The sequence below is a fragment of the Ursus americanus genome, chromosome 3 (assembly GCF_024610735.1).
Source record: "Ursus americanus isolate L20-20 chromosome 3, mUrsAme1.1.p, whole genome shotgun sequence".
NCBI classification, from domain to species: Eukaryota; Metazoa; Chordata; class Mammalia; order Carnivora; family Ursidae; genus Ursus; species Ursus americanus.
In genome coordinates, this window is record NC_142129.1 from 2849993 (window position 1) to 2863649 (window position 13657).

Consider the following 13657-nt stretch of genomic DNA (forward strand, 5'->3'; position numbering starts at 1 on the left):
AAGTTTTGCTTCGTTGCCCACATAATCTGTCCTCTACTAAAGGAGATGAGCCAGGCCTGCCTAAATTTAGCTAATTTATTAAATAAAACCACAGGAAATCTTTAAAAATTAACAATTCGATGAAAGCCAAATTTCATTCAGTAAGAGTCTGCTTGAGTTTTTTAGTTAAACTTTTAAGGACTCCTCAAAAATCAGTGAACAAATAATTCACCAAACAAACAGAAAGGAATGTATGCTGTGGTGGGCCCTGATGGTGATCAGATCTTACTTTTGGATTCTGAGGATTCAACCTCCCGTATCAATTCTGAATGTGAAGAGGAACATACACAGGAGGCAGCTGACCAAGATACCACTTTGCTGATAAAGTGGAGATGCGGAGCTAGACTCAATCTCCGAGACAAAAACTGATTTTCAACCACATTCCAAAGAACTGAAGTGAACTGTTTCCTCAGGCAAGGGTGGAGTCACCAGGGAGGATCCTGTTCTGGGTGGTCTGCAGAAAAGAGCAGCAAACACAAGCCCAGAGAGGAAGAGAAAGTGGCAATGAACACTACGGAAATCCTTTCTCCCAACCTTACCACACAGACAGGTCATTCCTCTCCCGGAAGAGACCCAAGTATGAGAGAAAAAGCAAGCTTCTCCGGGACTCCCCAGAAGGTGGACCGTCTGCGGTAGATCTGGAACTGGCACAGAGCCCCTGTCCGGCAGTATAGCAGCTGCTGCTGCTGCCGTAAAACAGAGAAACTGAAGAGGGGGTCACGCGCTGGCAGGCAACTGGCACCAAGCTTCCCCCATTTCTCAAGGCTCTATCTGGGTCATGCCAGCATGCTTCATCTTGAGTTTGCAACCTTTCCTTTTTCACCTGTATTTAAAATCTCACCCTCACAACTTCCCTTGTTGAGCATGTCCTCGAGTTGCTCCTGTCGGTCTGATGCTGTCACTATTCTCAGTATGTGGCTGTGCGGCCCTCTGACCCTTCAGCCTAGGAGCCTCTGTCCAGACAAAGCGACTTCACCACTGCACAAGGTGGGTGAGGGCCTTCCCACTGAGCAGAGGCTGCAGAGTGCTCCATGGGAAACACACCAATCAACTAGTCCAGTAAGAGAAAGAGAGCCTACTTCCCCAGAAGAGTCAGCATTACTATCCAAACCAAACTATGCTTTTCCATCTTTATTGGTAAGAGACCTGACCAAAGCTTTTACAAGATGGGGACAAATGTACACCAAAAGAATTATCAGGGCTGGCAGAACATCCTGATAGAGACACGGGACAAACTATGCTCCCCAGGCTTGCCAAGGATAGAAATCCAACTTAAGTAAAAAATATCTTACTACATTTAAACATTTTAACATCTAATTGGTATTCTTCACTAAAGTATCTTAAATAATTACAAAGGAAAAAAACACATTTACGTTAGGGTAGTGAACTCCCAGGTACACTGAGAGCACTTCAAGGATGTGCGAAGTAATTATCACCGAGTCATCAAGAAAACAGTACCACCTTCCCTGTGACCATGACACAGGAAGGACTAGCCCTGCAGCCCGAATCACACGACACATGCAGGGCACCCTGAGACCGGAGCATGAGCCCCTCACACAAGGACGGGCTGAGGAGCCATCTCTTCTCACTTTCAATATTTTGATGTTTCCCCATTTACTTACATGAGATAAGTGGATCTACAGGGAACTCAACTAATTTTTACTGAGAGTGACAGGTGATGAGACCCACTTAAAGGAAGAAAGGCTGAGGCAGGCTGAAGCCAGGCCACCTGAGGGCCAGTGATGCAGTAAGAAACAGGAAAGAGAAAGGAAAGTGGCTTCAAGAGAATCCTGTAACAAGTTCATGTATTAGCAAAAAAGCTAATAATGCAACATAGGAAGTTTCAAGTAAATGGCAACACTGGTACCTCTCCTACTACAAGATCTTCATTAGCTTTATTATAAATGATATTAAAAGGAAAATATAATCAGATGTAATAAATTAGACAAAGGACGTGACCTTATCACCTAAAAGTATAATGAGTTTACATATAATAACTATGGACAGTAAGAAGCCATCACAATCTTAAGACTTTAAAAAAATAAGCATTAAAAAACTACCTTGACACTTAGTTAAGAACAAGTGTTTTTACACTGTTCACACACATACATTACACATAGGTATACACATATCAGAGTTAATTACTGCAAAGTTTTGCTTGATCACAAAGATTTAGAGAAACCTATATTGTTTTAGACTTTAAGTCTCATTTATCTGAATGCGTGTTACATTTCAGTACAGCTACCTTTGAGCTTATCTCCACTTTCAAAAATGGAATGCAAACTACTAGCCTCCAAACGTTAGTTTTCTTGTGAGTGAGTGGTAGTTTTATGTTGCTGCTTTCACAAACTCAACACCTGAGTGCCTTGGACTGAGTGAGAACTAAAATATTTGCATCAAAGGACTGATCACTTGAGGAATAAGTTACTGGAGAACTTACTAACAGACTAAATACGTCAGCTCTCTGTGCATTTAAAAGATAATTCGATTCACAACACTGTAACCCGCACCCAAACTTACAGTACCACATCCCATTCATGATATATTCCTGTATGATCAGTACAATGAAGCAGCTGGAGGCTGGCTTCAGAAAGACCTCGATTTCTTACCTTTTTGCCAGACAGCAAATCTTCTCCAAGTAAGTCATCTTCAAGTTCGCTGGAGAGAAAGAAAAAAAGACATGCCAATGCATTATTCCTACAACACTGGAAAGTCTGCAGATCCCTGGGAAATCTCCCCAGGACTTCGGGGTTTGGGTACTGTCCTGTTTGCTTGCTTCAGGAAACTTGCTATGCTTCCCTTTTGCTTTATTAATAATGAGAACATTTTCAAATATACAGGGAACATGTGGTCTTTTAAGAGAGGGAGGCTCTGCTAGAGGAGGTGGCTCTCACCAGACTTCTGATCTCAGTTTTTACCTCAATCTGAGATCTTTTATTTCTCTGGGCCTGTTCAGTAGTCAGTAAAGGAAGAAACTACAATAGGTAACATCTAGGCTTTCTCCTGCCTTGAAAAACCTATCATGAAATAGGAAAAGATGTCCAACATCATGAACTAGGAAAATTAAAACCAAAACCACTGAGAGAGACCATCCGACACTCATCAAACTGCAAAACCAAGATGAAAAAAACGATGCTGATGAGAGCACACAAGTACATCATCGTGACTAAGAGTTATCTTTGTAAACATGGAAGTCCTATCAGTACTCTGAAATGTTTTGTCAGCATGCTCATGCTCTGAAGTGCAAACGAGGAACAGATTACATCACAAATTCAAAACCCTTACCAGATCAAAAAGCTAAAGAAATTTCCCACTTTATCTATTTTTGTGGGGTTTTGTGGTTGATGAAGAGGCTACCACTGAATTACATTCTCAGCGCTGGGGAACCCAATGTCTTAAGAACAAATATGCCTTTTAAGGACAACATCTAGAAGGAGAAAATCAGACTATGCTTCCAGGTGCAAATGCACCAATATCCTTATTAGGGCTGTTACTCTTTTTTATAAGCACTCTGCTTACCAATTTCTGTAGGTTTTGGGCACAACTTTATCTGAAAACCTTGTTTACTTGAAGTCTGCTACTTTGCGGAATACCAGAATATACAGAAACACCTAGTGGTGGAGTTATGACAGAAACACCCGTTTCTATATGCCACGTTTTAGAACTAGAAATAACTCGACAAATCTTTCCATTCATGCACTGAATACCTTTTTGTTATCTTATTACCCTATTAAATCCTTTACACCCTCATTTTATAGATAGAGAAAACAAGAATAAGAGATTAAATAATTGGCCCAGGGGGCGCCTGGGTGTCTCAGTCATTAAGCGTCTGCCTTTGGCTCAGCGTTCTGGGATCGAGCCCCACATCAGGCTCCTCTGCTGGGAGCCTGCTTCATCCTCTCCCACTCCCCCTGCTTGTGTTCCCTCTCTCGCTGGCTGTCTCTCTCTGTCAAATAAATAAATAAAATCTTTAAAAATAAATAAATAAATAAATATAAATAAATAAATAAATAGCCCAAAGTCAAACAGCATGGACAGACCCAGGACAAGAGGTTACCCACGGGGTAGATCTTTCACAGACCTGTATGACTAAGACAGCTATCAGAGAATAACATGTAACTTCTTCCAACATTTCCACAAATCACCTAATCAGCTTTCAGATACAATGTCTGCATCTTCAGTGTTAAAATCATCCTCTATAGGTGAGGGAAAAAAGGATCTAGTCACCATACTGACAGGAACCCCATTTGAGAATTGATTCTAGACGACCAGGACACTCGACCCTTTGAAGACAAGCACCCCCGCTAGGCCATCACTCTAAATAACCAAAAATTAAAAGGTAACACCACCCGCCCAGGGGATACTGAGAACTCTTAAAACCAGAATACAAAAAGGTGCTGGTAAATAGACAAGCAAAAATCTAGAAACTACCTGTACTGTTTGCTAACAAGGGATCTATACAGAGGAAATCAGTCTTTGAGGACCACCCATTTTTCCTAAACAAAAGCATTTTTTAAAAGAAGATAAAGGAAAACTAACAGTTATAAATGAGTGGAGTGTACAGAGATGGAGAATAGTTGCTTCCCTGACTAACAAAGACAACAGCATGAAATCAGAAAGCAGGACGGGAGACAGAAGGATGAGGTCCATATAACCACAAGAGACATAAATGACAGCTCAAGAAGTCGTGAGCTTCCACTGAGTATATTACTTCAGGAACCATTCTAAGTGTTTCACGTGTAGTAGCTTTTTTGTTGACACATCAACCCCATTACATAGATATTTACATCATCCCCCATTTTAAAATGTGAAAACAAAGACACAGAGATGTTAAGTAATTGGCTCAAGGTCACCCAGCTAGGAAGTGTCAAAGTCAACAGGCAAACCATGAGACACTCTAGCTCCACCAGGGTCCAAGTCCTATAACCACTACGCACAAACCCCACCCAGAAAGTAACTGTACTTCCCTACTGTCATCAACAAGTTGGATCCTTACAAAAGATGTACACAAAAGGAAAGAAATTTATACAATATAAAGCACTACCCAAATCACACCAATTGTCACCAAAAACAACAATGAACTCATGGGAGTGACCAGTCCAATCCAGTCCTTGCAAAGAGCTGAGCCTCAGCGCCTCTGCGGATGACCGCAGCTGTGTCAGGAAAGGAGAGCAGCACAGGACGGACTGAGACTCCCTGTATTCAACTGTAAGACGCCCTCAGGCTCTCCCCCACCATCACCACATGAGGAAGAAGCACCTCTTGGGCAGCTGTTTCTTAACCAACATTAGGGACAATCAGCGCTTTGACAGCAAGTATACTTTTACTAGTAAACAGGTGTACAAAGAAAGACACTTCCAGGAAACAAGTATTTTGTAGTCAGCCACGTGGCTGCAGCCTCTCAAAATCCCAAGTGTAAGTGACAACAAACCTCGCACTCAGTCCATTCCCTCGGTGTGCCTGCCCCCTCCAGGCCACCCTCTTCTGGTCTCTCCCAACTCCGTTTCCGGAAGCTTTCTCTGGGGAGACTCGTGCAGGCTCCCCCGGCCTTTGCTTCTGGATGGTCTTAGCCCATGGGATGACCCAATGGAACATTACCAACCAGGAGGAGAGAGACTGCCCCCTCCCTGACACCTACACAGTCCAGCCCCACCTACTGCTACCACTGAGACCTCCCACCGGCCCTAGGATGCCACTTCTTCCCCCTAAGGCCTCGGGCTACGCCCTGACACCCAAGCAACTCTTACTGCTTCTGTAACACCCTCCCGTACAGAGCCCGGCATCAAAGGACTTCCAGTTGGAGCCTCGAGTACGTGGTCTTTCTCCTGCATGGATACAGATTGATACAAGCACATCCTTCAAAAGAAACTTCAGAACTTCAGAACTTCAGGGGCGCCTGGGTGGCTCAGTCATTAAGCGTCTGCCTTCGGCTCAGGGCGTGATCCCAGTGTCCTGGGATCCAGCCCGGTATTGGGCTCCCTGCTCCGCTGGGAGCCTGCTTCTTCCTCTCCCACCCCCCTGCTTGTGTTCCCTCTCTCGCTGGCTGTCTCTCTCTCTGTCAAATAAATAAATAAAATCTTTAAAAAGAAAAAAAGAAACTTAAGAACTTCAGGTGTTGGTTCAACAACGGCACCAGGTTCTTTCAAATACACCATTAATGCAGCATCGCGGCAAGAGCTGGTCGTAACAATTTCTGACTCCCTCTTCTCATTAACTTTCAAATTTCTCCCTCTATTATCCAGTACACTGAGGAGGTGGCTTTATGTTTTTAAAATATCAAAGAAACACACAAGATATAGAACCTCCATATGCAAACACGCACTGAAAATGAAAGAAGAAAGGAGGCGCCTGTTGGTAAATCATGCTGGGACAGCTGCCATTCACAACAGGGAGGACGAGAATGTCCGTGAGAGCAGAAAGCCAACTACTTCTTGACAACTGAAAGTCCCACTGAGCGGATATTGGAACGGTTCAAATGTTTTTTTTTTTTTTTAAAGATTTTATTTATTTATTTGACAGAGAGACAGCCAGCGAGAGAGGGAACACAGCAGGGGGAGTGGGAGAGGTAGAAGCAGGCTCCCAGCGGAGGAGCCTGACGTGGGACTTGATCCTGGAACGCCAGGATCACGCCCTGAGCCAAAGGCAGACGCTTAACGACTGCGCTACCCAGGCGCCCCGAGGAACGGTTCAAATGTTAATAAAAATAACTGCAATGAATTAAAATACATATGCAGTATTTAAATCTATGAGTTGGAAAGGATTCAAAAATAAAACTCACCTTTGGAGAAAACCGGTAAATAAAAGTAAACAATCAAGTACTTATTTAGTACCTCAGAGGAGACAAACAGTTTGCAGAAGTTAACTGGGATCATCCATCCTCCTGCCCATTTTCAAACCTAAACCTAGATCAACTCCTAGACCTATCAATTTACAGAAACTGCAAGAGATGAAAGAACACATTAACACTCCAGGGGACAAACCAGCAAAAGCAGAAACTCCACAAGACAAACCACCTTGTTTCTTCAGCAAGTTGCAGAGAACTAAAAAAAAAAAAGCATGAAAACCTACACATGAAACAACACTTGGAAAACCTACCCATCAGTTGCAATCAAGGGATCTACTATGGACTCCACAAACTATAAAAGAGCATACAGACCCATACCCACACTGTGTGTGTGTGTGTGTGTGTGTGTGTGTGATACACGGATACTTAACTTACATGAGACAGTCAGTAATAAGACATTAACATCCAGGGAGTTTTTCAAAATGTAACTCTGTTGTGGTTGTCTTTGTAAATCCTTTATTTTTTAGAGAAATACAATCTGAAATATTTTCAGATGAACTTATGTCTGTGACATGAGGAGCGTTACAAATTAACAGATAAAACAAGACTGGCTTTATACCAACCAATAACTGTTGAAGCTAAATGATGGTACACTGGGTACACTGTACCAGTCTATTCACACATTTGCTTGAAATTCTCAATAAGTTAAAAATCAATCAATGTAATCAATTTCAGGCAAATTATAGATCTTAACTATAAAAAATAAAAACATTTCACAATTTTCATAGGAACATGCAAAACATTCCAGAACACAGGGCAGGGAAAAATCTCTTAAGGACAGAAAGTGGCAAACACCTTTACCACACACCTCCGTTAAGTGATGCCCTCAGCAAGCCTACAGCATTGCCAACGAGTATTCCTGACCAAATACACAACTTAAATCTATTCTGAAGAGACACCTGCAAATCCATGCCGAGGGGAGTCTACAAAATAAAGGGCCTGTCCTCTTCAAAAATGTCAAAGTCCTAAGAGGCAAGGATACATAATTCTTCCAGATGTATAAAGAGGGGACAAAATGCACTGCATGATCGTGAACAGAAACTTGAACCAGAAAAAAATAAACTCATTTTTGGCTATAAAGCACATTTTTGGGAGAACTGTCAAAACTTGAATAACCACTGTAGATTAAAAAACACAATTCTGTGTTTGTTAACTTCATGATTTTGAAATGATCCAGTGGGTATGTAAGTGAATGCCCCTGTTCTTGGGAAGCTCACCAGGAAAACTACATGCTGAGGCACATGGGAAGCACAGGGCCTGATGCCCTCAGACCACTGCGCAGCAGGGCAAGGGGGGGGACCTCAGTGAGCGGGTGCGCAGAGGGCACAGAGGACAGCAGGCGGACGTGGCAAGAAGCAACTGGAAGTCTGAGGGCCCATAAGAGTGTCTGTGTCACTCTTGCAACTTTCCTCCAAGTCTGAAAATGATTCCAAAGGACACTGTTCATATTTTAATAAAAAAATAAACAAAAGCCATAGATGAAAAGATTATACATTTGATCATTTATAAAAATCCACCTGAAGGCTATTGTTTCAAGGAACGCACATCATCGACTGGGAGGAGATATCTCCAAGTACAAAAAATAAATCGCAGGGGCACCTGGGTGGCACAGCGGTTAAGCATCTGCCTTCGGCTCAGGGCGTGATCCCGGCGTTACGGGATCGAGTCCCACATCAGGCTCTTCCGCTATGAGCCTGCTTCTTCCTCTCCCACTCCCCCTGCTTGTGTTCCCTCTCTCGCTGGCTGTCTCTCTCTGTCGAATAAATAAATAAAATCTTTAAAAAAAAATTAATCAATAAATAAATAAATTGCAGAAAGCATAAAGAATCCCTAAAACCAATAAGGAAAAGACAAACAGCCATAAGAAAAATACACATAGATATGAATAGACAACCGACAGAAGAGAAAATCCAAACGGTAAGTGAACTACTAAAACACATTTTTTACTCACCTCCCCATCACAATCTTTGAAACACAACTACTTATCAATACTTCCAGCAGGGGCGTTTCTCTTACAGGAGATTTTGTTGAAAGCTCTAAGTAATTTTTATAGACTGCCTAAGAGCCACTAAAGAATAATTATCTTTATGTAGGCTCTAAGTTTTTAATGTATATAATTTTTAATGTAGATTATTCTGTAAAACTCCTGGAGCATCAGTTTTCAAACGGCAATCACGTAATTCTTTTTACTGCAGAAGATCATTGTTGTTCTTTATTCAGATCTATTTACCTTTATTATTAGATTTTCTGACTGCAACTACAAGGTAATTTTTTTACATTTTCAGCACAGAATATTTAAGATCTTAATCAATACGTAGGGGTGTCTGGGTGGCACAGCTGGTTAAGCGTCTGACTCTTGGTTTCCACTAAGGTCGTGAGTCTCAGGGTCATGAGATGGAGGACTGCATGGGACCCGCACTAGCATGAAGCCTTATGATTCTCTCTCTCCCTCTTCCTCTGCCCCTCCCCCGAGCTCTCTCTCCAAAAGAAATAGATCTTAAAAAGAAAAAGAGTGTGAAGAATAATCCTCATCTGAGAACCCCACCACCCAGACTATGCCCCCATGTACTTCTCCCAGTACACATCCCTCTAACTTCTACTAGAGCTGCTCACCAGAAGTAATCACTATACGGAACTGACATTTATCACGACTATGAACATTTTTAACACCTTTAGTGCATGTGTGCGTGTCCCCAAAGATACTTTCATCTTCACCAGTAATCAGAGAAATAAAAATTTAAATTCCAGTGAGATACTATTATACACATATTAAATTGGCAAAAATTTTAAAGTCTAGCCAAATATTGGGTAGGCTACAGAACAAAAGAACCCTGGCAATGATACCTCTGGGAATCCACCACATCAACACCACCACTGTGCAAAAACAGAGACAGAACGGACAACCAGGGCCCTAAAGACATACAGGCCTAGAACTGGAGCCCACCAGAAAGCCTTCTACCTGGAAGGCCTGCCCTTGCCCTCACTTCAGCCGAGCAGGGACAGGCGCACTTGGGAAAGAGCATCAGGGAGCCAACATACTGTTCTCAGTGAAGATCTCTGCAGAGCCGGGGCACCTGGCTGGCTCCGTCTGTAGAGCACACAACACTTGATCTTGGGGTTTTGAGTTTGAGCCCCACACTGGGTGTGATTACTTAAAAATAAAATCTTAAAAAATATATATATGTATCTGCAGAGCCAAGTGGCAGAATGAAAGAAATGAGCACGGACTACAAGTAACCAGCTTCCGTACCTGTCCCAGTCCTCGTCTGCAGCTCTTCTTCTCCAAGATCGCTCTGCACCGGGCTTATCAAACTGGTCAAAGTCATCATCTGTGAAAGACAGGCCATGAAAGTCAGTCTTACTAAATTAAAACAGACACAGATATTCAAATACTGACGGCCCCTGACTTACATGTTAACTTACGATTTTCAGCTTTACAATGCTGCAAAAGCAATATGCGTTCAGTAAAAACCATACTCCAAATTTTGAATTTGGGTCTTTTCTCAAGCTAGCAATACACGGTATGATTCTTCCTCATGATGCTGGGCAGTGAGCAGCAACAGCCACAGGTCCCAGCAGCAAAGGGATCATGAAGGTAAACAATCAATACACTAACAACCATCTCTACCCACACCACCATTCTGTCACTCTCAGTACAGTAGTCAACACATTACATAACTCAGTCAACTTTATTATATTATAAAATAGGCTTTGTGTTACATGATTTTGCCTTAAAGTAGGCCAGGCTAAGCTATAATATTATGTTCAGCAGGTTAGGTCTACACATTTTTAAATTACAGTATTTTCAACTTACAGCAGGCTTACCAGGACAGAACCCCGTAAGCTGAGGAAGATGTGTACTGAAACAACTTGTTCCTTTTAAGGATTCCTGACGTAACATTTAAAATGTAAAAGTTCTGGCTCTCTGCTCCTTACTATCTGACAGATGGCCACTTCTTCTTATGCAGTGTCAGCTGCACCCCAGACACAACGGTGAAGGTCTACACGTTCCAGTTACGATTCCACCCACGGCAAATTCAACGGCACAGTCAAGGCTTATCGAGGAAACTTGTCATCAATGGAAAGCCCATCTCCATCGGCCAAGAGCAAGATCCCACCAACACCGAATGGGGTGATGCTGGTGCTGAGTATGTTGTGCAGTCCGCTGGGGAAACGGAGAAGGCTGGTGCTCACTTGAAGGGTGGAGCTGAGAGGGTCATCATCTCTACCTCTTTTGCTGAAGCCCCCATGTTTGTGATGGGCATGAATCATGAGAAGTATGACAACTCCCTCAAGACTGTCAGTAATGCCTCCTGCACCACCAACTGCTTGGCCACTCTGGCCAAGGTCATCCGTGACTGTGGACGGCCCCTCTGGGAAGCTGTGGCTTGATGGCCGAGGGGCTGCCCAGAACATCATCCTTGCTGCTTCTGGCACCACCAAAGGCTGTAGCCAAGGTCACCCCTGAGCTAGCTGAATGGGAAGCTCGCTGGCATGGCCTACTCTGTCTCCACCCTCAACGTGTCAGCCATGGATCTGACCTTCAGAAAGCCGCCAAAAACAATGACATCAAGAAGGTGGTGAAGCAGGCATTGGACAGCCCCCTCGAGGGCACCCTGGGCTCCACTGAGGACCAGGTTGTTTCCTGCAACTGTAACACTGACATCCATTCTTCCACCTTCAATGCCGGGGCTGGCACTGCTCTCAATGACCACTGTGTCAAGCTCCTTTCCTGGTATGACAATGAATTTGACCACAGCAACCGAGTGGTGGACATTACGGTATACACAGTCTCTGAGAAATAAGAGCCCCCTGGACCTAGCAGGGGCACAAGAGGAAGAGAGAGGCCCTGCTGAGGAGTCCTTGCCCAACTCCTCCCCCAACACACTGAGAATCTCCTGCCCTCCATTAAGTTTCCATGCCAGGCCCCCTGAAGCGGGGAAGCGGCTTAGGGGGCCCTACCTCATCATGAATAAATAAATACAGAAATTCCACACACAACTATTATAAATGCTGGGGCACCTGGGTGGCTCAGTCGGTTGAGCGTCTGACTCTTGGTTTCAGCTCAGGTCATGATCTCAGGGTTGTGAGATGGAGCCCTGTGGCGGGCTCCACACTGGGCATACAGCCTGCTTAAGATTCTCACTCTCCCTCTGCCCTCCCCACCTCCACTCATGTGCACCTGCACGCGCTCTCTCTCTCAAAAGAAAAGTTAAAGAAAATTTAAGTACAAAGCTACCGAACACAATTAGGCATGAAAAATCACTAACTAGAATTTTTTTTAAATCATAAATTTTAATAAGATATTTTCCTTACGAAGGAAGTTTTTCAGTATTTATATTACAATTACATGAAAGGGGAAAATTGCTGCTTTACTAAAAGTTAAAGATACTTTTATAATATTTTTCCAGTCTTTATATTTTTCCAAATTAACCACAGAAAACAAAGAGCTTCTTTAGGGGAAGTAGAGATAACAGAGAATTGCTGAACAACAGAAATAAAATGCAAGTCACATATGTAAGTTTTCTATTAGCCACGTTTAAAAGTAAAAAGAATGAAACTTTAACAGGTGGCATTTTAACAACATATTTCATTGAACCTAGCATATCCAAAAGATTATAGCATGTAACCAATACGGAAATCATTAGTAAGACATTTTACGTCTTCCCCACACCAAGTGTGTATCTCATTTTTAAAAAAATGTTATCAGGAAAAACAGAATTAGAATGGGAGTTTTTCCTCTTGGATACACACGCGAGCCAGAGGCCTGAGGAGCAGCGGTAGACAGACAGCTCCCCAGAGAGGGCCTACTGAGGGGAGTCAGACAATAAACACCAACAATGCCCCAGGAAGTTTTCCAGCCCAGGGCTAGAAACTAGCAAGAGTTCTAATAAGGTAATAATACACCAATTCCAACCACACACTTCCAAACAGAACAAATGATTAAAAAAAAAAAAATCCAAGAACAAAGTACTAGAAAACTGGTATCCTTGAGGAGCTCCACGACCAGCATGACGACACGGGGAGCACCACCAACCCCACTCCCTGATGGAAAATATTTTTATTGAAATATTTTTGAAAATTATTATTTTTAATGACATGACCATTTAAAGTCTCTGGAACTGACTCTAAAGACATACATCAAATGAAAAACACTTTTCCAAGAAATCTATTCAAAGAACAGCTGCAAGAATCTGTGGCTTTTGAACCAGGACCTATTATTCCCTCCTCTCCCTCCCACTTCAGTGGGGCTTCAACTCTACTCCAGACTGGCGCAGCTAAGAACTCAGACCTCCGCATTCCTCATCCTGTCCCTGGTGCACAGGCCTGGGCTAAGTTCTGGGTGAGTGCCACTGAGAGGCAGGAGCTCCCCTCTTCCTTCCATCCAGGCCCCAAGGCCCAGATACAGCTCCTAACCCAATCCATGGGGTTTCGCACGGGGAGAGACGTAGGACAAGGAGACCTAGAGCTACTCCACCCCCCGCCCCAGCCCCACCACCCAAGGCACTCAGCTCCCAAAGCGAGGATGTCACTGAGAGACAAGTACACCACTGTCCCCACCCACAGCACAAGAGCTGTGACTCGCGGTTTGCCCAAGGAGAAAAGCAAGGCTTAGACCAACAGAGCTCCAAAACTCTCTCAGATGAGCCAACTTCACGGAACAGAATGCAAAAAAATTCTAGCCAAAAGGTACTCTCAGAAACAAAACTGTGGAGAGAGGTAAAGGGAAAGAAAGTAAGAGTCACTGGAGGTAAGAACTGAATTGTCAAAAGA

At 43.3% G+C, this 13657-nt stretch overlaps 1 protein-coding gene across 11 annotated transcripts in view; it reads right to left on the minus strand.

Moving 5' to 3' along the window:
- The window catches only part of RBM33 (RNA binding motif protein 33), a 129566-nt gene that overhangs the window by 94116 nt on the left and 21793 nt on the right, over positions 1–13657 (minus strand). For all 11 annotated transcript variants that reach the window (XM_045792235.2, XM_045792239.2, XM_087860654.1 and 8 more), the window contains exons 2-3: positions 10134–10212; positions 2649–2697 (exon numbers count right to left, since the gene is read on the minus strand). In XM_045792235.2, coding sequence (XP_045648191.1) covers positions 2649–2697; positions 10134–10212 — 128 coding nt within the window. The remainder of the gene's footprint in view (positions 1–2648; positions 2698–10133; positions 10213–13657) is intronic.